General features: G+C 41.8%; 2 protein-coding genes across 3 annotated transcripts; both read right to left on the bottom strand.

Moving 5' to 3' along the window:
* Positions 1-438: 438 nt before the first annotated feature.
* On the bottom strand, positions 439-11,001 carry LOC128413998 (putative lysosomal acid lipase/cholesteryl ester hydrolase). Of its 2 annotated transcripts, XM_053388633.1 has the most exons (10): positions 10,802-10,991; positions 9,910-10,018; positions 8,415-8,532; positions 7,405-7,603; positions 5,621-5,730; positions 5,299-5,435; positions 4,199-4,345; positions 3,448-3,519; positions 2,160-2,225; positions 439-1,394 (listed from the first exon to the last, which is right to left on the bottom strand). In XM_053388633.1, the coding sequence occupies exons 1-10, from the start codon at positions 10,813-10,815 to the stop codon at positions 1,161-1,163; spliced, it is 1,206 nt and encodes a 401-aa protein (XP_053244608.1). In that variant the 5' UTR covers positions 10,816-10,991; the 3' UTR covers positions 439-1,160. The 2 variants fall into 2 exon arrangements, with proteins under 2 accessions (XP_053244608.1, XP_053244609.1); XM_053388634.1 differs by lacking the exons at positions 439-1,394; positions 2,160-2,225 and adding an exon at positions 2,233-2,565 and having other exon boundaries at positions 10,802-11,001.
* Positions 11,002-12,910: 1,909 nt separating this feature from the next.
* On the bottom strand, positions 12,911-22,256 carry LOC128414009 (lipase member M-like). Its single transcript, XM_053388648.1, has 9 exons — positions 21,871-22,256; positions 21,361-21,478; positions 20,528-20,726; positions 19,785-19,894; positions 19,197-19,333; positions 18,401-18,547; positions 15,734-15,805; positions 14,696-14,761; positions 12,911-13,365 (listed from the first exon to the last, which is right to left on the bottom strand). Exons 1-9 carry the CDS (start codon positions 21,970-21,972, stop codon positions 13,132-13,134), a joined length of 1,185 nt encoding a protein of 394 aa, XP_053244623.1. The 5' UTR covers positions 21,973-22,256; the 3' UTR covers positions 12,911-13,131.
* Positions 22,257-23,852: the final 1,596 nt, after the last annotated feature.

Here is a 23,852-nt window from a genome sequence, read left to right as displayed (position 1 = left end):
TGCAGTTTGGGCACCCGGTCTCCAGAAGGTTCACCATCACTGCCCTAGTTGGTTTTGTTCCACAGTTTGTGATCTCATCTCTTCTAGCACACGCCTGTACTTCAGTCCAGTATAAAGATCCAATTACAGTAGTACCTCTAGATACGCACACCTCTAGTTGTGCATATTTCAGGATGTGAACACAGCAAACTCGGAAGTATTTTTCCGAGTTTCACTTTGCGTGCATGCGCAGAAGCGCTCTATACACCACGCTCGTGCGTAGAAGCATTAAACTGCGCCGCGCACATGCGCAGAATTCCAGTTGCAAATTCCTTGGGAAGCGGCCAGAGCTCTGGAATGGATCCCGTTCACAACCAGAGGTACCACTGTATATGGAGAACCTCTGCTTCTTAATGGTGGCTTTGGAGGGTTATCGGCAGGCCTCCCTGCCTCCCCCCCCCCCCGGTCATTCCATGCTGGAGCAAGAGCCAGGTACCGAGACAAACTGCAAATAACTGGACCTCAAAACTGGACCAACAAACTTGCCCCAGATCAGCCGCAAAGTCTCAACAGTAATAGGCTCCCTTGTGTCTGGCAAAGCCAGGTGTACACAATGCCAGCCAGCGATTAGCTTCTTTTACGTGGAAGGTATTACAGGGGTCAAGCAGTTGAAAACATTTGCTAAAATAAGAGACAGCCGCCCTATGGAGGCTCATGGTCTTGATAGCCAAACCTGAGCAATGTGTGACATTTCCCTCACTGACCTCTGGTTGCGTGGGTTAGTCGGAATTGGAGTACCTTCCGCTGGAATACAAAAAGTTATTCCAAGCTGCATATTCTTTGGCCTTTTGGGGGTCCCTTCGTATTGGCAAAGAATTCCATGATTCATTGAAGAACAGAAGCAAGTTTATTCTATAATGCATGGTTACACAATATAATATGAATATATATTATAATAATAAGTAGTACTAGAGGCTGTGCCCCTGCATGTTGTTACATTTTTACTATCAATTTTGTTGTGTGTTTTTCTTCCGTAGATCCTTTTGTTATTGCTAGCCAACCTTTAATATTATTTGCGACAGAAAAGAAGAACATCAGTACAGAAAACAATAAATGTAAATTTTTTAAAAAATGTGTCTGCATTAATATCAGATATATAGTTTGCCCCTCATATTAAGACATTATTTGAACTTTTGCATCAGAGAAAGCACATCCTTAAACAACTTGTCTGGTGCATCAAGACCCCAGATAAAATCCGAATGTTGCCATTCAGGAATATTCTTATAGAAAACTAAATGAGGGATTCGAGGGAGCAGCTGTTCAACAGCCTTTTTGGTTACAACAATGTCATTCCCACCACTCCACACAGCTGTTGGCACAGTAATGTCTTCTATCTTATAAAATGGGGGTGTACTCTGTTGAGAAAAAGAACAGAAAGATGAAAATTAGGTTCACTTTTATTTATTTTCCTCTTTTTAAAGACATCTTTTGGATCTTCAGATCCATTGAAGGTCTAACATCTGTCCCTTGAAAATCATTCTTTAACTATCTATTAAGTATCCAACTCCTTACTCTGGAGCAGTAAGAATAGCAAAAGGAATAAGAGTCCTCATGGCTCATGAGGAGGACGTGCTCTTCAGGACAGAGGGAGGGTCTCCTTGTGAGCCTGAGGCGCAGTAGGGCTTTGATGATGTTGCTCAGCCTCCCCCCCCCAACAGCTGAAAGGTGAAGTAACATAGCAGAGGCAGCCACTTCTGCACATATCAGCAGACTAGTCTCAGCTAAGCCCTGCTGCCCATCTGGCCTGGAAGGAGGCTCTCAATGGATCCCAAAAGGCAAAATCTAGAGGGGAGTGGTAGCTCACTGGTAGAGCATCTGGTTTGTGTGTAGAAGGTCATAGGTCCCTCAGGTTTTCTAGTAGGGCTTAGAATCAGAGCTGCTGCAAACAGTATGGACAGATAGGTGGATCAACAGTCTGACTTGGGATAAGGAAGTTTTCTATGCCTTACTCATTAAATGCATGCACTTTCATAGATAAACACATAATTACAACCAGTTCTTTGGTGTCTTTGGTGTTATCTCACCCAAAGGAATTATATAAGAACTCAGAAATCGCAACATGGTTCACATTAACATTTAACCTACCGCCAAAATCTCTCATTAGAATCCAAAACACTTACCATGTTGTAGACAGCTTTGTTCTTTGATCCATAATCAAAATACTTAAGTTGGTTGGTTTTATCAACCTAAAAAGATGGAAAAGACTTATACACAATTTGAAATTTGGTGCACGTTCAAAAAACAAAATCCTCTCGAAAGATGGAGGGCCACAAGAAAATTCAAGCTCTAGAGATCTTGGTTACAGTCAAACTTCGGTTGTCGAACTCAAAGAGAAGCCACGTCGGATGTTCAGTTTCATAAAAGCATTCAAAAATGGGAACTTTTACTTCCAGGTTTTTGGCATTCAGGAGCCAAGGTGTTCGAAAATGGAGCTGTTCAGGAACCGAGGTTTGACAGTATCAGAATTCCCACCATCCACCCTGGCCAATGATAGGACCATAAGCTCTGCTTAAAACAGTGGTGTCTCTAGAAAGTCAGGTAGAAGGTTATTAACATATCTATCACCCTCATTTCTGAGAAAATAGTAAAAAACTGAGCCCGGCCACTCAAGATTGAGGGGGTTCAGCCCCATTTGGGCATATGTTGGGAGGGAGGAGCTATCCTCACCCCATAGAATTGGTGCCTGTGCCCACAATATTGACCTCTTCTTTTGCCCAGCCTTCACTAATCTTCAGCTGCCAAGACCACTGCAATATGTTTCACCTTCTGCGTAATGTGAGGATTCCTGGCACCAGTGGATGTTAGTGCACTCGGGTGCATGGGGCAGTACCCCACCAACCTCCATCTTCCCTCCTCCACCCACCCCCTGCCTGCCTGTCAGCTTCCTACTCCTTAGTCTCATTGTTTCCCTTGTAGAACTCAGCAGCAAGGAGAATAAGCAATGGCGAAAGAACATAAGGAAGAATTATAATGTCAAAATTAAATATTCAGAAAGAGCCATAGATCAGTGATAGAGTCTCTGCCTTGAACTCAGAGGGTTCCGGATTTAATTCCTTGCAACTCCAGGTGGGGCTGGGAGATACTACAGTTTGCAACCCTGGACAGCTGCTCCCAGTGAGAGGAGACAATACTGAACTGAAAGAAGCAATGGGCAGATTCAGTAAAGGGCAGCTTCCTGTGTTCTTCCCATGAGATCCAAAGAGTTGTTACAGCTCATGTCTGAATATTGAAGTATCTAGAATATAACTTTTGAGTGGTCCGGTAATCTGGAAAACTACACTTTTATAAAATGAAATGGAAACCTTAGTACTAAAACAGAAACATGAGAAACTAAACAGGCAAGTCGAAATGTCAGACTTTTGACTCCCATTTTTTTGAGATGCTGAGAAGGTATTTGTTAGAATGTACCTGACTCCAGTGTGCAATAGTTTTTGCAGAAGTAAAATCAGGGTAAATTCCAAGATACACATCTGCTCGACTCTGGAAGAATAATAGAAAAGAAAATGCTTTTTATATTCACATTCTTGAAAAATTTTCAAGGAACATATTTATTTACAAAGCAATTGGTCATGGCAATCAAGGTAGTGCAGCATACAGACACTTTCATGCAGCACAAGGAAGCAGCTTTCTGATGAAGAGGTGTCTGGGTACCTAGATGTGTATCCCCCACCCATAGTGAATCCAGCTGATAAAGAGCCATAAGAAGGAAGAACAGGGGCCTTGAAGTTGCCTCACAATAGTGAGCACCTGGACAGCACATGGAGCAGGCAGAGAGGTCACCTGGTCACAGCCTGCCCTACAGCAGTAATTCCTTCTAAATTTGCATCTGGAAATTACCATAAGCAGTTAAAATTAGTCACTCTGAAACTTCTTTGGTTTTTGTAGTGCTGTGCATTTCCTCTTCTATGGCTACGCGTAAATGACCAACTACCAACTAGACGTGAAGATAATTTTGAAAATAAATTTTAAAAGATAGATCAACATTTATTAAAAGAGGCCTCTAGAATTTCACCATGGAAGAACTGTGTAAAGGAACTCAAAATTATGGCAAATACTCTATTTTGTTTGTTTGATTTTCTTTTGTTGTTTTGTATATGTACACAGCAAGTTCTTTCAAAAAGAAATAAATGAATAAATGATAGAGAATAAAACTACCTACCACATTTAGGTTTTTCTCATTGCGTCCTTGGAATAAGGACATGATTTGGAGACAAAGTTTGTCAATCCCTGGATAGCTGCACCACTTGGCATTGTTGGCTTTTAGTTTGTTATAGAAAAAGCAGAGTTCATTACTGCCGCACATAATCTGTAAAAATAAAATTTAAAAAATCTGAGGCATTACTAAATAATTGTCCTTTCTTGGAAGGAAACATTGAGGCTCCTGTTAGGAACAGATCTCCTTTATGTTACAGTTATATACCACTTTTCTTCAAGCATGCTCAAGGTGATATGCCTAGGCATTCTAGGCAATTTTGCTGCCAGTTTCTGATGTGGCCTGGCTCTAGATAGCTGAGGAGAGATTTCTAAGGGGGTGCTCTCCAACAACTTGAACAACCACCTTCTTCCCACACAACCTCTCAGGTGTTAAGATTGGCAGATGGGGCCTTCTTGATAGTTCCTTAAAAGTTTGGGAGTGGGGTCCTGGAAAAGGGAATTCTCAATAGTGGACAGTAAGATGAATAACAGAGTATTTGGCAGAAGCTGAACAGCAGCAGAATTCAAATGGTGCTGGTTGTGTCGCATGCAGGTTGGAATGTCAATCATTCCTTTCTAGCATCCCTGACTGTGACAGAGTCTTCATCCTGTCTGGGAGCAGCCACCAAAAAGCATTGTGGAAGGATGTGTGGATCTAGAATTGGCCTCCACAGTCACTTAGGGACTCACTGTTAAGACCGTGTTCTTGGAAGACAATCTTACTTGGCTACGAGTAATCGCCAAAGAAGAAGAAGAATTTCCATTAACCATTTCTCTTTTCTTGGAAAGACTTCCAGTGTTGAGATCCATAAGGGTATATTCACGTATAACTTATGTTTATATATATTCCAGATTCTCAATATAATATGTCTGATGAAATTGTTTCTAAAGTCCACGGTGACTCTGACCTTATCATGCTACAAATGTTCATGTGATCCAAACCTTCTAATTCTTCAAGCTCACACTCAACATAAAGAAATGAAGCGGATGGCAGGAAGACTAACTCTCCATAAAGATGCAGAAGAAAAATATATATTAGAATTATGGGCCTTGAATAATACCTACTCTTATCAATTCTTGAGGAAGGCGTAGAATTAAGGAAAAGACTCCTTTCATGCCGTCCAATGTGTAGGCAGGAGCCAGGCCCATGAAGAGTTTAACCTTTTGAGCAAGCTGTGGCATGGTTGAAAAGGCAATAAAACCTGGAAAAAAGAAACAATTCTAAACATAGCACTTGCAAACAAACAAACAAACAAACAAACAAATAAGAGATTTTAAAAAACCTGTGGCTCTCCAGGTGTTGCAGGAGCTGGAGCCCATCAGCCATGCTTGATAATGCAAAAGGCAAGAAAATAAAAGGTATTTCATTCTTTTCTTATTAACTTACCCGTTGTACCTCCCTGGGAATGGCCAATATAATACAAGCTTTTTTGCTTAGTTTTCTGCAGAATAAAGTCTATGGCTGCTGGATTATCATAAATTGCCATTTCATGAAAGCTGAAAGACAAACACAGAATATAGGTGAAATTCTGCCTGTCTGCAATTGCATACAGTTGTGGACTTTAATGTATAAATACCAACAGTACCATACATTACATATGATACCCTTACATTTGGAGGATAACGTTGTAAGTTTATTGTCCTATCAAAAGAGTAAGGAGAGAAAGAGTAAATATATATTTATGATTTATTTAAATATTTATATCACCCTTAAACTTGCCCAATAGGTTCTCAGATATGTACATTGTCCACATGTTAAAGGATAATTTTAAAGAATTATATTAAATTATATAAAATCGCTCAACTGCGTTAAATTTAGTTCAGAAGTCCCTTTACACAGTCTAAAAGGTGTACATCCTGGAATGTCTGGGCAAAATGGTGTGTCTTCACAATATGCCTGGAGGAACTAACAGATCTGTACAATAGCAGACCCTTTATCAGGTAATCTAAATGCCAAATTGTTCATGGTCTTATATGCTAGTTGAATTAGGACTGGCCTAAGATATTCTGGCACTGGAGGTGAACCACAAAATTGGACCACTTCCCTCCAGGGAGGAAGCAGTGAGTGAAGATCTACACCAGGGACAAAGTGGCAATAAATGTCTTCATTACAACCAAGTGGAGAATGAAGATCTACATCAGGAACGATGTGCAGAATCACACTGATGATGCTTTCCATATGGAAGATGGAAGGGCATTCCACAGTGCAGGGGCAAGAGCAGGAAATGCCTTTTGGGGGGTCACTACCCTCTGATATTATGTGGAGTGTGGTGCCATGCTTAAAATTCCCCAAAATTAAATTAAAATTCTGCTCTGGGTGGCTGAACTGATATTACCCTTGCTGGTACCTTTCCCAGGAAAATCAAAGGCTCACTATGTCAGGTTCCTACTGGAAGACCGGAAAAACGCTAGAACATTAGCAGTGGCACAGTTTTTATTGGTGGTTGCAAGAAACAATGATCCCTATCCTTAAGTCTGAACAAAAGAATAATAGTAATAATAATAATGATAATTTATTATTTATACCCTGACCATCTGGCTGGGCTTCCCCAGTCACTCTGGGCGGCTTCCAACCAAATATTAAAATACAAGAATACATCAAACATTAAATGCTTCCCTAAATAGGGCTGCCTTCAGATGTCGTCTAAAAGTTTGGTAGTTGTTGTTCTCTTTGACATCTGGTGGGAGGGCGTTCCACAGGGCGGGCACCACTACCGAGAAGGCCTTCCGCCTGGTTCCCTGTAACTTGGCTTCTCGCAGTGAGGGAACTGTCAGAAGGCCCTGGGCGCTGGACCTCAGTATCCGGGTAGAACGATGGGGGTGGAGATGCTCCTGTTTAACCTGGAGGTAGGCTGTCTGAATTGTGTATTGCTTTGTAATGATTTGTTGGGTCTCGACCATAATAAAGATTGATGATGATGATGATGATGATGATGATGATGATAAAAATAAATACATCTATGAAGCATCTCAGTTAAACGCATTGTAAAATAATATAGGGAAATCCAGTTGAGAAAGACAGAACTCCACAGTGCCATCTGGTTTCATAGTGTTATATTGCCTATACAATGCATCTAAAATGCTTTTTCTTTACTAATCTAGCTGAGTCCTGGGAAAGTTCTCAGGAAAAGCATCCCTTCCATCCAAGCAACAATAGCCCCTTGTACTTACCTGAAATTCCAAAATTCTTCTTGGTCTACTGAGAAGTGCTGATGTCTTCTAGACCAGGTGGTCCCCCTGTTATTTAATATCCAGACATCATAATCAGCATCTGCTAGAACAAATCCCAGACTATTGCTGGGAAGATTTGAAATCCAGCTCCTGCCTTCACAAAGGTTACCAGGTACCAATAACACAACTGACTTAGGCCCTGGAAAACAAAGACAACATTAGATAGAGAATGGGCACTCACAGAGCACCAACATTTCCCACTGGTATCTAGCCTAAGGCCAAGCAGAGTAGGGTGCAGGGGGTACAAAGGAGGTGAGCCAGACATTTCCTAGGACCTCAGAAAATGTTTCCATAGATTGTGTGAAGACTAGCAACGATGTTTTGTGTAAGCCTACATAAAACGCCATGATACTTCTTTCCCTGCCCACTTTCTCTTCTGCCAACATGTCCCCGCCTACTTTTCCCAAGCAATCCAGAGATGCAGTGCTGAAGCATTGGCAAAAGGTAGCAGAAGTAGGTGAGGCGAGAAGGTGGGTGGACCTTGCCTCTCCTGTGGGTGAAATGCTGTGTCTCTGAGGTGATTGCTGCCTGACGCTGAAGAGGGGCCACAACTGCTGCGGCTGTTTCTAAACAACTCTGCTAAGAATCAGGAGATAGTTAATATTTGCACTGATTTTTGAAAAGGCATAAAAAAGCCACTCAACCAAACCCAACACCACTTAAGATATTTCATAGTGTTCTGCTATGAATGGACAATTATTCCAACTGTTGATAATTTGGAATTATTGATTAATCTGGGAAACCTTGTTGCTCAGATATAATGAACAAGGAATCATCAAGTGGGTTTACAACTGAGCACAACTCAAGTGATTTCAGCCAACTTGCAACAATTTCTTGAATGAAAGGGGAAAAAATAGTGAAGTCTCGGTAGCATTTTTAAAGTTGAACATAGGGATATCAGGCATGGCATGTGGCATTTTAATGCATTTACTGCTAAATTTCAAAATTACCTGTCTTCCCAGAACTATGTCTTCCATGTGGAATTCTGTTTGCCTGCAGGTAATAGCCATCCCCTGTCAGGATTGTATACTCTTCACTGGGGTATCCCCAGTACTGGATAACTTCGGGCTGTGAGTGGAGAAGGATGGAAATAGAAATGCTAGATTAAAAAATAAATAAATCTGATCATTCGATTTCTGGGACAATGGCTTGAATATCTCAAAGAACAAAAACTTCCGAGGGCCAAGATTATTGTGAAGTGACTTTACTAGCCCTACACCAGGCATGGGAAATCTGTGGCTATAGCTGGACTCCAGCTCCTATCAGTCCCAGCCAGCATGGCCAAGGGTCAAGGATTATGGGAGTTGTAGTCCAACAACACCTGGAGGGCCTTAGGTTCCCTATCCCTCCCCTAAGCTCTCATGATGTACACATGACTGTATGCAAGTTTGCCCAAAACACACCCTTTTTTTGCCTAATAAAATGATTTTTTTGTATTCTATTTTCACTTGTATATGCATTCTTAAAAACATGTTACCCTGGTATATGCATTTATATTGGTATTAAAGGTAAAGGTACCCCTGCCCATACGGGCCAGTCTTGACAGACTCCGGGGTTGTGCGCCCATCTCACTCAAGAGGCCGGGGGCCAGCGCTGTCCGGAGACACTTCCGGGTCACGTGGCCAGCGTGACAAAGCTGCATCTGGCGAGCCAGCGCAGCACACGGAACAGCGTTTACCTTCCCGTCCCTATTTATCTACTTGCACCCGGGGGTGCTTTCGAACTGCTAGGTTGGCAGGCACTGGGACCGAGCAGCGGGAGCGCACCCCGCCGTGGGGATTCAAACTGCCGACCTTTCGGTCAGCAAGCCCTAGGCCCTTGGTATTACTTGGCTGGAAAACAGCACACAAAAATTGGAGACGTGCCAATTTTGAAGGATGGCTTTGTTCCGGTTTGTGTATTGTTCCAGAAAATGCAAATCGTGTAGATTTAACTTGAAATGCGAACTGAATCAAATTTATTCCCCCTTTCCCCCATCTGGGTATATTTGTGTGAAGTGTACATAACCACAGATTGATTGTGGTTTTCTCCATTCCACAACAAAAAGACAAAAAGGAAATCTATACTGATATGATGCAGAACACCAAATCTGTATGGTAAGCAACTACAAAGAAATGTCTCACCATGAGAAATATAATGAATCTGCTGCCTAAGGCTTCAGCTAATGCATGTGCAGCAAATGTCAACATTTACATTGAGGAGCCAGGCTCCTAAAACTCTGCTCCGAGAAGGAGTTATCAAAGCTAACTGTGTCTTCTAGATCAGTTTATCTAGCCAAGAGAGTATTGTTTCAAACACAATCAGATTAACTTGCAATTTGAAATAACTCCTGCCAAGCATGGAGTTTCTTCCTGGAAATGCATGTGCTCTTGAAAACTGTTTTAAAAATGAAATTATAAGGATCATGGTCCACTGTTTTCAAGGCCATCTGAATTATTAACTTACAATAGTCATAAATTCTTGAGGATTCAGATGTCTTCTACTGCTGAATTCTTCAGATGTCAGAGCCTGTTGGACTAAGCAGGCCACTCCCCAAAATAGCCACATCTTGGACCTGTGTATAAAACAGAACTACAGGATCTCTAGTCTGAAAACATGAGTCCTTAATGAAAAAGATTTCAGGGGGGAAACTCAATATATTGAAGAATGATCTTGAGGAGACATGATGGGTGTTGAAAGGTGAGATAAAAGGGCTAGATGAACCTTTGGCCTGATCCAGCAGTGTTCTCTCTCCCTCTGGAAGGAACGGAGCTGGAAGTCCTATCTCCACACAGAGCCAGGTGGGGCTGAGGTGGGGCCAGCCTACCACTTCCATTCCTTCTCATCTTCCTCCAGTATCTGCCATGCTAGAGCTAGACCCAACAGTGCCAAGTGAGTCATGACACCAAACAACATTCCCTCCTAACCCCAGTACTTTTTAAAAGTCTTACTGCACCCTTCAGACACCAATTCTAGCTGGAAAATAGAGTTGTCTCCCAGTTTAAAATATTGAGGCTGGAGGTGCTGAGAATTCCTCTTCCCAGGACCACTGGCTCAGAACGTGCAGTTGCTGACTGGGATACTGGGAAATGGGGTCTGCAACACCTCATGACTCAATCCATTAAACTCAATCCATTAAACTTAGCTAACATGTTTGCTTTGGTAATTTGTAGAACAAACCATTATTTACAATGGGATGCAAGTCTGCTAAAAAATTATTGATTGTACTTCAGCAGTGTATAACATTGTTAGATGAACAACTTAAGAATGCAAGCTATTAAAATGCAAGACCAAAGCTATGTCACTGAAAAATACCGGTAAATAAAAAAGAGACATGGAAGAAAGTAATTTTGCTTACCTGTAGTTGTGCATCAGTAGCAGCCAGATCTCAAATAGACACAGCAGAAGTCCTTTGTGTCAGGGAGTGAGCAGAGGAGTGGTGGAGACTGCCTCCACCTCCTGACCTTTCCAGGGAGGAGGAAGTGGAAGATAGTATCGATTTACAACAGGGGTTTGAGGGAGGTAGCAGCTCAGAGGCAGGTGAGGGGGAAAATTGGGAAATAATGGGAGAGGAGGAGCAACACCTTGCTGACCTGTTATTAGAAAACATTCCAGACCTTCCATTTCCCAGAACCCAGCGAGCCTTAAAAGTAGGAGAGAAAGAACTCAAAGACAGAGGGCACTTAGCACCCCCCGTACAGCAGGTGATGATGACGACGAATGAGGAAGTGGGAGAGAAGGGGGTGCAGATTAACAGAGGACAACACCATTATCCAAGAGGCTGGGTTCTAGAGCCTCTCTGTGTTCGAAATGAAAAAGGACTGCAAGAAACTTTTCCTTGTCTTTATACTTTCCAGGGCAACCAGCCAGAAGCTTCTGGAAACTATGAAAACAGTTGAGAAAGAAAGCACCATCACACACCCAACATTTGCCTAATGATAAGTCTGTACAAAGCATTATAATGTATATTGTTGTTTCTCCTTTTTCCTTGTTGTTGTAATGTAACCCACTTAGAGGTTTATTTTTATATTAATTGGTATATAAATTGTATATCAACATTTTAAAATGTGGTTTTAACTGAGAATGTGGTTTTCAGTGATCAATAGGGCTGCCATAAACCCAGGAAATCCTGGCCATCTGGGGGGATTTTTTTTCATTTTGAACCAAAAGTCAAAAGGAATAGGCAACTTATCCTGTCCCTGGACACAGGGCCACGTACCCCTATTGGTCAGTTGGTCCCCTGCCCAAGGGAATGCCTGAGACCTCGTGCCTCCATAGGTCAATATGTGGCAGGCAGATGATCTGGCCTGCCATTCGCTGGTTACCTAGGGTGGCTCAGAGCCCATCTGCAAAACCGCCTGCCTAGGAGGGCAGATGGACCTCTCAAACTTAAAACTTATTTTCTATGAAATGCAGGGGGAGAGGGAGGTATTCATACGAAGACCATAGACCACCTAAATAAAGCTCATAGACCACAGGTTGAGAGAATCCTTGCCAAGGGGATAGATTGTTTTCATTTTCTCATTTTTAAAAGTCTCAGTTTCAGTTCTTCACATTTGTTTGCATTAAAAAAAATGTTCCTGAACATTCTTCAGTGATTTAGTGTCAATTTGACCCGACATGTTTCTATGCAATTTTGCCTAACTAGGGGGCTCTGCCCCCCCTGCTCGCCCTACTCACTCTAGTCACCAGCCACCTCCCCTCACATTAACCTCCTAGAACTTCTTTTTAGCACCCTGTGCAACTTCTAAGCTCACACCTGGTCTTCCCAACATGGTTTTTTTTTTTTAAGCCACTGGTGTCTTCTATTCTGCACCCATTTTCACCTACACACACCGGTCCTACATCCCCGCCTTTTGTACAATCCCCTTACACACAGAACTCCTGCATGGCGACCTGGTGATAGCAGAATACATGATGTAAAGAGGGAGCTACAGCCCAAGATAGGTAAAGAGGTAGTAAGGGAACAGCTAGCTTCTTTGTTGTTGTTTAGTTGTTTAGTTGTGTCCAACTCTTCATGATTCTCCATGGACAATAACATAGCTACTTTAAATAAATTCAAATCTTCAGGGCCTGATGAACTGATTCCAAGGGTACACAATAAGATTTGGATGTAATCTCAGAGTTGCTGGAGGAAATTGTGTGCCACCTCCCACCCCTAGCCTCATTATCTCCTTGTCAGGACAATGATTCACAGCAGGGGTTCTTGACCATGGACCCCTAGGCCCTGGTCCCCTAGGCTTCCATGCATGAACTTTAGGGGCCCCATCAACCAGGCACCAAAAATTATTCCCCCTTCCTTTATTTCCTTCTTGTGCCTTAGAAAATTGTCTTTGTGAAAAGAATTCTGCAAAGGGGCTCCACTGCTTTCATCAGATTCTAAAAAGGGCCTATGAGCACTGTGCTCAAAGGTTAAGAACCACTGATCTACAAGGAACAACAAGAAACATCTATGCTGTGGCTAAAAGATGAGGCCCTTGCAGAGAGCAGTATACTTTTGCAATGCAAGGTCAATGAATTCCACTACCAATTGTATCAATGCCAAAAGGTAGATTTTATTAGATGACGAGCAATAGGTAATAGAAACAAAAAGCAGTTAAGAAATTGACCATAAATACAAGTCATACAGACCCAATGCAATGTCTACAATCGCAGGGAATATAAGCAGTTAGTGACTTTCATAACATTTTATTTGTACTTCTGCATAAGATAGAATATATCAGGGTATAGTTTCTTTGGAGGATCCAGACCCCATAAAAAATCGCCATGCTGCCATTCAGGAATATACTTATGGAAAACTAAATTAGAGATTCGAGGAAGCAACAGCTGGATGTCCTTTCTGTTTATTACAATATCATGTCCACCATACCACACAGCAGTTGGCACAACCATGTCTTCGATTTGATAGAATGGAGGAGTGGTCTGTGGATGAAAATATCAGAATGATTAAAACGGTCTTCATCTGCCAATCTTAGATTTTACCTGTTTTCTTAGCCGTCTGATGGTTCATATGCAGGACCATCAAAACTCTGGTATGTGTGATCTATGTATCTGGAAAATGCTTCCTTGAGCATTAGTATCAGATTTTCTTCTCCATTGTATTAATGAATCTGTCACGCATTAATTGTTTACTGTGCATCCTTGATTTATGTGTAGGACAACTGCTTGACTGGATTGAGCATAGGATATACCAACATTGTGGGATGTACAATGACACTGAGGATCTGTATCAGGATTAATGTGCATGTCTGCTAAAGTGAGCAATAGTTCAGCTTGGCACATTTAGGCTCTGGACTTAATCGTCTTTCAGGTAGCAGTGAGCAGGCTTTAGAAAGCTGCCCATATGACTTCAGTTTTGAAGTTCTCCGAATATCTCTTTCCTACTGCCATTGCATGGCTTCACAGCTGCTTCTACAAACAAGATAACTGTTTTGAAGCTATATATATACATACACAAACACACACATGCTGAACATGTGCAGCTTTATATATTTAAAGCATTTCAAACGTAGCACCACCATGACTATAGGAATAAAACTGCGTTTGCTTCTGCTGCTCTGAGGTTAAACACTTCTCCTTGGGAATAAGCAACATTCTGATGTAAGAAAAGGATAATATGATTTCAAAGTAAAAGAAAAGAAAAGAAGATCTCTAACCACATAAATGCTAGGGTGGTCACCCCTGACTATAAAATCTTATAAATTTAATAAGCAAGGGGAAATGCTGTGGGAACCAGCATCAGCTTTGTTGGAATACTGCATGCTGGCCGAGGTGCTGGAGTCCGGTTGGTCTGCCACTGCCAGCGCTATCTGGTGCTCTTTAGGTGATCATTTGGGCTGTGGAATCCGGGACCTCAGCCATGTGTCCAGGCATGGCTGGACAAGGAATAGTGGGAAGCATCAAGGGTTTTCCAGGAAAGGGATGGGATCTAGGTTTACAGTGTTGGTATCCATCCGTCTTGGGAGAGAATGGAGTGCGTTTCCAGTGGTAAAGTCCAACCACTGCATTACCAGCACCAAAGTGACCTCCTTGAGGCGCAGGCCTGGGCAGTGGGTATGGGGGTCCTGGGCTGCCCAGACAATAAGACCACCATCTCGGCTGCACTGATGTGGTCCAAAGGAAGTAGAGCAATGCATTTGGCACCAGCTTGGCTGCAGAAGGTGCTGGAAGGAGGCATACAAGGCCCCACCCAACTGTCTCCGAATTTGTGCCTGGTTTACTCCTGAAACTTTACTTTTCTTTAACTCTTTACCGTATTGTATATAGCTTTGTTCTTACTGCCATAGTCAAAATATTTCAGTTCTCTTGATTTAGAAACCTATAAAGTAAAGGGGAAAGTACAGAATTTTCAAATTTTTAATGCAGGCATCTTTATAACATACAGAAAGAACCCTGTCCCTAATCCCTGCAAAAATTGTGAAAACTTTTCTTTAAATAGATAGATGTGAACTTTTATTCTTGTGATTACTGTATTTTGGCTGTGATTATATTGGTTGTATTTCATGGATATAGATAGTCATCCTAGGCTCCTACAAGAGGAAGGATAATAATAATAATATTGTATTATATGGTATAATATGATTATATAGTCAACAAAGATCTTGCTATAAGTTTCGAGCAAGTTTGCTACAAGTTTCATAAATTTGTGTGTGGTTTCGTAAAAATATATGATTATTTTATCTTGAAACGTTTTCATATTTTTCAGTTTTTTTCAAATATAATCTGTTTTCACCAGTATTTTGCATACTTTGCAAATTAATAAGTAAATGATATTGGAACCCTTATACAATCATTTCAAAAATCAATCCTTGATGTTCGCTATCCTAGTAATGGCCAAACTGTGTAAGCTAATGAGAAACTGCAATGTGCACATTAAAACTTAACTATCACTTCAGATATAATGAATAAAAAATCACTTGATGTTTGAAGTTTAAAAGCTACTCTTTAGGCAACAAAATTGAAAAGTTTCTCTTTATTTCTTCTTTTGCATGACCCTATTTAAGAATATTTTCTTTTGGTTTCATTGGCATATTATGATTGTCAGTTTCTATACCTGTAGACACATATCACATGTAACCGGGCAACTACACCAGCAGTAACTCAGAGCGACAAAGATCCTGTGAATGGCAGCTTGTCATATACCATTTATTGCTATATTGTTTTTCATTTACTGTAACTTTCCTACCACCTTCTGAAAATTAAAAAAAATATCCACACAGGTTAAACATTCATTTGAACATCAAATGGCCTCTAAATTTTGAAATAAGGAAAAATATGCATTAAAACTCACCTGGGCCAAGTGGATTATGTTTTTTACAGAACCATAATCAGGAATAATTCCAAAATACGCATCTATTCGGGTCTGTGGGGGGAAATAAGTATGGAAATGTTTTTAAGAATTGAACTAGCAAAAAGATCACAAGCATTAGAGCAATACAATATCCAAATACCTTGAGAAATTGAAATGGATATTACATAGGAAAACATACATCTCAGGAAAGATGTGGTTGTGAGTCTCATACCGATTTGCATTTTTAAAAAAATATTTATACTATTTTAAGCATCATTCTGTGATCAATAAGCACAGGAAACCTTTGCCCAGCAGCGCTGTGGCCCACAGATTGCGGAAAAACTTTTCCCAGTATCTTGTTTGTGTAGTGGGCTCATGGGGGAAAACTGTCCCATGAGCCCTTGCAAAGAAGAGTGGAAAGCCTATATAAGGCTGCTGCCTATGATACTCAAGGCCATTTTGCCATGAAAGCTTCCCACCCACCCACACTGGGGTTAGAGCATTCACTGAGTAATTTGGGTCACTGGTTGAGAGGGCAAGGAAATAACCTTAAATAACCTGATTGGCACTTGCTTTACCTCTGTGAAATTATGGCCTTCCTTTGTTAGGTGAAGAATGTTGTTTGTATGAGGGCATGAATGTCACTGGGGACCTGAGGTTATGATTGATCATGGCACCCACAAGCTTAGTGTTGGGGAATCTGCCCAGTAGGAATCTGCACCCTGGTCGCCCAGAGAGACCTTACTTGCCTACAGTGGCGTAGCGTGGGTTGTCAGCACCCGGGGCAAGGCAAGTAATTTGCACCCCCTAACCCGTGTATTTGCGCCCCCTAACCCTAACCCCCAGATGTTGCGCCCGGTGCGGCCGCCCCCCCCCTGCACCCCCATGCTACGCCACTGCTTGCCTAGCTTGCACCTCAGGAAGAATCTGAACCACACTGGCTGACTCTCATGTAACAGGTTTGGGGTGGTCCAAACGCAGCAGATCCATTCTATCAACACGGGTCTTGTGGAATATCCTGGGATCCAATGCCATGCCAACCCTTACCCTGTCTGCTGCTGTCTGATTTTATCCCATCACCATTGTACAATCTTGTTATTTTGCTGCTATCTATGGGTCACATAGTTCAGAAATTATTTTTTGTTGTTGCTTGAGACCCATCTTGTGAATTTCTTGAAATTAAAAGATGGGCTATAAAGATTACAAATAAATAACAAGTTAAGTTGTAATGTCCTATTTTTCATCTGTTACAATTAAAGCTACAAGATCAGGAAAGAAGATTCCACCTAAACATTAGGAAGAACTTCCTGACAGTAAGAGCTGTTCGACAGTGGAATTTGCTGCCAAGGAGTGTGGTGGAGTCTCCTTCTTTGGAGGTCTTTAAGCAGAGGCTTGACAACCATATGTCAGGAGTGCTCTGATGGTGTTTCCTGCTTGGCAGGGGGTTGGACTCGATGGCCCTTGTGGTCTCTTCCAACTCTATGATTCTATGATTCTATGATCACTGTGTTCTGATGTATAGGGAGTGGCTGCTCTGTACAGCTCCAAACACTGCTAGATGTCAGGCACAGAATGTCCTCCCCTCCCTTCAGGAACTTCACAGATAATAATTTATGAGCAGTTGATAGGTTTATAGTCCTTTAATTACAACATCATGTTGCAAGAACAAATATACAGCTCTCCGCAAGGAGGGCAGTTGACTACTCTGAATCCTCCTTCCAACTTCCACAGCATTCAAGGCACCAATGGGAAGTTCCTCCCCCTCTCTGCCTCCTTTGCTCTCTGATACATTCAGACCTCCGAGTCCATGGGGGGGGGGGTCCCCCACACTCTCAATTGACGTCTTGACTAGCTGTCCCCTCCCTTCTGGTTCCCTTGTCATTATTTCATAACTGGGTAACTCCTCCCTAAGCTGTTCAGCTTCTGTATCTCTCTCTCTGCTTCTGAACACACCGTGGACAAGGGGAGTGACTCTTCCCCCTCCAGCTCTCCATCAGAGAAAAGCTGGTCTGTCATAGAATGCATCCCACAGTCCTCGTCTTCAGACCATTCCCTGACTCTAGACTACAAGAGCAACTTGCCGCCATGTTCTGCCTCCATGGACAGAGGCAATAAAGCTTCTGAATGCAAGTTGCTCTTGAGCTCAGGTCCTGCTTGAGGGTTTCTCCATCTGACTGGCAACTGTGAGAACAGGGCACTGGACTAGCTGGGCCATTGACCTGATCCAGCAGGTTCTTCTTAGGCTCTTAACTGCCCTCATCCCTGACCCTTCGACAGGCAAACTGAGATGAATGGGAGTTGGAATCTGACACCATCTGAAGGGCCACCAGTTTTCTACCCCGTGAGATATCAACAGATAAAGAAAACAACAAAAGCCATATAGTTTATCCCTTCTGTAATATACCAGGGTCTCTTCCACAAAGATTCTTCTCCATTCTGGTTCAAACATGTACAGACATGGTCACTCAGTTACACATTTAGGTCTCCAATGCTATACATGCATAACTTGAAGCATGTACTATTGAACTCCATCATGTTAGTTACTCAATATGCAATCCAAAGCATGGTTAATTTATCTTTAAATATTAGAATAAAATATATTGCTGTTGTGGGGACTGGAGTATGGTATTTTGCCAATATGTTTAGCAAAATAAAGAGTCAACATACCACATTTAAGTTATTTGGATTGCGTCCGGAGCCAAGGAACATAAATTGGATGCAAATCTCGTCCATTACTGGATAGCTACAAAACTTGGCCATCAGTCTTTTCAATTTGTTACTTAAAAAGACAAATTCTTTCTTCCCCCATATCAGCTGTAAAATTAAACACACAGAGAGATCTTGGTGATTCTCTTTAGAATTAATTTCCAAGCATTTAGAAATTAAATCATCTTAATTAAACCAGGTATAGCATGACCCCCCCCACCAATGTATAAGCTTGAGGGTTGAACTGCCCATATCACTAAATTGATTATGCTAGAAGACTGCATTAACACACTCAGGGGTGCCCAACTTCGGCACGCACTACACTAATGATGCCTCTGCCCCCTGTCTCAATGCATCACCCCAGCCCCCTCTGGGCACCACCCAATACGGCCGCTTCCACAGTCTCCATGCGCCACATCCTGTTGGCTCCGCACTTCACCCACGACTGGACCAGGCCTGAACTCCAGAGGAAAGGCAGTGGGTGGGATAATGGAGCCAGTCACAACTGCAGCAGGCCCTGTGGGGCCTTTGAGACAGTGCATGGGCCTCCCAGGAGCCCCGTGGTGCCTGCTACAACTGTGTCGGACTGCTTCATGCCATCCCACTGCTGCAGGCCAAGGCAGGCAGCACGCAGAGGTGGCTAACCACCACAGTGGGCAGAGGTGGTCTCAGAGGCTGTGGGTGGCAGTGAGGACCCCAGGGGCCCATGGGTTTGGCACCTATGAAGACACTACAAAAACCTATGAGAAATACCTACTTTCATTAATCCATCAGGAAGACTGAGAATTAGCACTGCAGGTCCACTGGTGCCCACAAATGTGTAGATAGGAGCCAAAGTCATGAAGAGCTTGACTTTCTGAGCAAGCTGTGGCCTGAGTGAAAAGGCAATTAAACCTGCCAAAGAGAAAGAATTCCAGAATTCAGCAGCTATTCCAGATAAACCAGAGTCAATATGCACACTCAGTCTTTGGGTCTCTCATACTGGGGAATGGTCTTATCCTAGTGGAAGAGCGCATTCATATGTGTTCAACCCAGGTGTCTCAAGGTAGAGCTGGGAAAGACCCAGGAAAGCTGATGCCAGTCAGTGTTGACAATGTTGAGCTACAGGAACCACCTGTTTGACTTGGTACCACAGCTCTCTATCTTCCTATATGCTTATCTGCAACCAGTTTGCAGAGGCCTCAAAACCAATACCAAAAACAGCATTTCTGTCCCTGCTTGTTGTTCCTTCAATCTGAATTATTAGATTGGAACTATACCTGTGATGCGAATTTTGGATTGTAAGAAGGTTTTAAAATTAAGGGCTCAGGCAGTAAATGGATTCCATTCATTTCATATTACTTACCAAGTGTCCCACCCTGAGAGTAGCTGATAAAATACAATCCTTCTTGCTTAGTTTTCCGCAGGATAAAATTTATTGTTGCTGGAATATCACATATCGCAATTTCATGGAAGCTATAGAACATTACAGAAACAAAATGCAGGTGAAGTTTTCTCCCCTTAGCCTCATGTTGCATTAGTAGGGCACACTATTAGAGGTGTGTATGGACTCTGCCCCAAATAATGAGGTGAATTGGGATTATTTGGGCTGTGATCTCCCATTCCTAAAAGGGTTTGTGCCTTTAAAAAGAATGTTAAGAGAGTTAAACGTGTGGCTGTCCACCCACCGCTGCCCCATTGACATCTTTGTATTGCTCTAGGTGAACCCGACCCAGGCAATCTAGAGCTTCATCTACACATTCCCAGCAAATACCAGATTGGCCTGATTGAGTTCAGGATCTAGGATTCATCCAGAGTGAATGCACAGTCCTAGTTATGATCCTTATCTATATTTCAGAGCTCCACAAATTCAGCCTGCATATAGAGAATATAGAGAAAGTCATGAATTTTGTCATGTTGATGTAGGCTCTAAAAATAACAAGAAAGGGAACCATAGTCCACCATTTCCCATTTTTTTGAAGTCTTTCCAGGACTGAAGCACTTCTGACACAACAGAAGGAAAAAAGATATGTTGGTATCAGTTATAATTCAGAGAGAGTAATTATTACAATTATCTCAACTATCCAAGCTACAAGTTGTGCTTTATACCTGAAATTCCAAAATGCTTCTTGGTCAATTGACAGAGTCTTGTGTCTTCTAGACCAGCTGTTCCCTCTAGTATTTATTATCCAAACATCATAGCCAGCATCTGCTAGAGCAAATCCCAGGCTATTCTTGGGAGGATTTATAATCCAGGTCCTACCTTCACCCAAAACACCATGTACCAGTAAAACAACTGGCCTGGGACCTGGTGGGAGGGGAACAGAAACAAAATGGGCATTAGATAATATTGTTCTCAGTAGGAGTTTTTGTTAGCCACTTAATATAATAATACATATACTGCTTAATAGATCTCTAAGTAGTTTACAAAATGCAGAAACCCAATACACATATAAGCATCCATCATTAAAATATCCAGCAAAACAATTCATTAAAATAATGCAGCAAGTAAAATAGGAAACTCAGATCAAGAACTCACAGTAATGCCTGTGTAGGCAAGTCATTCCTTTGATTTTCAAGAAAGATTCCAGAGCTTGCAAAGGGCTGTTAGAAAAGGAACTAATTCTAGATCAAGTTGAACATGACCAAAAAGGAACTAATTCCAGTTCACATTTGTCCACTTACAAAATGAACTGTTTCATGTTCAGTTCAGATTTTAGTTCAAATTATCCCCGACAATTTTTTATCAGCATTCAGAATGTTACAAGCTGCTGTGCTGATGTATAAAATATAGGCAAATAATCATTAAAACACACGCAGTTGGATGTGACTTATTTTCTGCAACAATTAGGAACTTTAAGTTTAAGAACTTCTAGGCTATGCTGAATCCTTTCAGTACACTTCCTTAAAAAACACACCAACCAGTTACATTCCAAAATTACCTGTCTTCCCAGAATTCTGCATTCCATAAGGAATTCTGTTTGCTTGCAAGTAGTAGCCATCCTCTGTCAAAATCTCATGCTCTTCACTGGGGTATCCCCAATATTGAATGATTTCATTCTGCAAGAATAAAGAAAGGCTCGGCAGACTGAGACTTCTATTCTAAATCTAGATGTGCTACAGGGGATTTTAGTTACAACGGTGCTGAGGAGAAGAGAAAAAAGTTCCAGATTCTGCCTTTGTCCCCTGCTGGCTGTAATGAACAAAAGCAGAGGAGGCGCAATCAATACACTATGTATTAATCATTAAACAAAATATGTCATTTGGCCTTGGAGTCAGCTAAATCCATCTATTGCAATCTATCAAGCCCTCTTTGGAGTAACTCAGGCAGGCTTGGAAATGCTTCTGTGAAAAGCAAATGCTTTGGAATATCACTTAAAAGAAATATGTACAAATTATTTTGTCCTAGCAATAGCCTGTTGTTTTCAAATGCGTCTGAACAAGCAACTCACAATAGTCATGAATTCTTGGGGATTCAAGTGCCGTTTCCTTAGGAATTCTTCTGACTTGATTGTCTGTTGGATTAAACACGCCACTGCCAAAAACAGCCACATCGCTGGCCTGTGTAAAACAATATCTGTTGTTTCAAATTCATTAGCAAAGATGGGAAGTGCTTTTTAGAATGGTTCTAGACATGTTGAGGGCAGGGAGCGTGATTACAGTTCCAGCGGTGCTGTGCAGGGAAGAAATAATGTATCTCTCATCTGAAAATATTAGTCACTGAGATGGATGCTTTGTGGAGAAACACTGAAAAAAGGTCTGTCCCATGAGGAAAAGTCATGACTATCTCTGAAACAAGGGTAAGCATGCTGGATTCTGAGGGAAGCAGCTTCCTGGTCACTGGGAAAATAGTATCCATTTTTGCTGGACATGGCATTCTTGAGGTGGTTCGGACAGGTAATGGCCCCAGTTTGCGCCTCATGAATAAGAATTTTACCACTGTATGTGAATTTCTTCATATCACTTCAAGCTCCAGAACTTGCTTCAGAGCATGATTAAGGTACTGGCTGTAAATTATAGGGCATCTCCCACTGAATATGGAGAATCTCTTGCTGAGCTTTTGTTTGGTGGAAGGATTACTTGAACAAAGTTGCCCAACTTACTGGAGGCTGAAGGAGCAACACAGTCTGAATAACACTTCCAGAAAGACTCCATGAAATGCAAACAAAATGCTTACTACAACCAGTGCTCTTTTCTGGTCGGAGCACACTGGAATGTGGTTCTAGCACGTCTCAGATAAGAACTTACTGTCACAACTTCATGGTGAGTTCTGACACTTTTTTTGGGGGGGGAGCAATATGGCAAAGGCTCACAGAACTTAAACCTATTAAGGTGAAATGGCTAGCCCCTCACCTGAAAGGCTGAGTCCCAAACTGAAGGAGAGCAGCAATTGTGCAAATGAAGCAATGTCACAGCAAACCAGCTCAGATGGAAAATGAGATGGCTATGAAGAAAATGAAAATTTGGGCTGTATGGTATCAACTGGACACCTAAACCAAAGATAATGGGGATTTATTGGAAATATGCCCCACAGAACTTGTTGGGACTTGCTTTGAATAAGCAGGCATGGAAGCAGACAATCAATCAGATGAGGAATTAATGACACCAAATAGCATGCTGGGAAATTGTTATGTACTGAAGTTCTCACCCTGGGCCAGCAGGGGGATACTGTAGATAGTTTTCACTCAGGTCCACATATGCAAATAAGGGATTGAAAGTGACGTTCAGTGATTGGATAGTTACAGAAAGTGTTACAGTTGCATTGTAATGGAGCTCTATATAAGCAGGCTGGCTGAACCCTTCAGTTCAGTTCTGTTCTGGCCTGTGAATAAACAAGAGCTGTTTGAAGAATCGCTGTGTCGTCTGATATGTTCACCCACAACTTAACAAAAAATAGAGTTCTCATTGGAGTCTGAAGATGCTGGGAATTCCTGTTCCCTGGACTATTGTCACAGACGAGTCTGTTGCTGCTGGGATACTGGGAAATGGGGTCTGCAGCACTCCACGACTCAATCAATTAAACTGTGTGGGCCTGGCTAACATGTTTGCAATTTATTTTAAAATGGTAAAATACACTTTAAACTTGCATTGGTAGTGTGTAAAACCTACTTTTATATACAATGGGATGCAAGTCTGTTCATTTTTTACTTCATTTTACTTCAATACTGTAATGCAGAACCCTGTTAAATGTACAACTTAAGACTGCAAGCCAATAAAATGCAAGACAAAAGTTATGTCAGCAAAATATAAATTTAAAAGAGACATGGAAGAAAGTATTTTTGCTTACCTGTTCCTGTTCATCAGTAGCGACCAGGTCTCAAACAGACACTGCAGAAGGCCTAGGTTGTAATCAGCTACAGAGAACAATATCTGTTTCATCATACCCTATTGGAGCAGATGCAGAGCAACAGAAAAGGTTTCAAAAAAATATCAT

Source organism: Podarcis raffonei, chromosome 5 (genome assembly GCF_027172205.1).
Source record: "Podarcis raffonei isolate rPodRaf1 chromosome 5, rPodRaf1.pri, whole genome shotgun sequence".
Taxonomy (NCBI): domain Eukaryota; kingdom Metazoa; phylum Chordata; class Lepidosauria; order Squamata; family Lacertidae; genus Podarcis; species Podarcis raffonei.
Note: the sequence above shows the minus strand (reverse complement) of the source record. Positions and strands in the feature narration are given on the sequence as shown.

Coding starts and splice junctions, on each gene's coding strand:
- LOC128413998 (XM_053388633.1), bottom strand. Junction 8,533..9,909: donor CTCAAGAATTTATGACTATT/GTAAGTTAATAA, acceptor CTCCACTCACAG/CCCGAAGTTATCCAGTACTG. Junction 1,395..2,159: donor ACAAAGCTGTCTACAACATG/GTAAGTGTTTTG, acceptor TTTTCTCAACAG/AGTACACCCCCATTTTATAA.
- LOC128414009 (XM_053388648.1), bottom strand. CDS start 21,972: ATGTGGCTGTTTTTGGCAGTGGCGTGTTTAATCCAACAGACAATCAAG. Junction 15,806..18,400: donor ATCCAAATAACTTAAATGTG/GTATGTTGACTC, acceptor TTCCCCCCACAG/ACCCGAATAGATGCGTATTT. Junction 14,762..15,733: donor ACATAATCCACTTGGCCCAG/GTGAGTTTTAAT, acceptor TTTACTTTATAG/GTTTCTAAATCAAGAGAACT.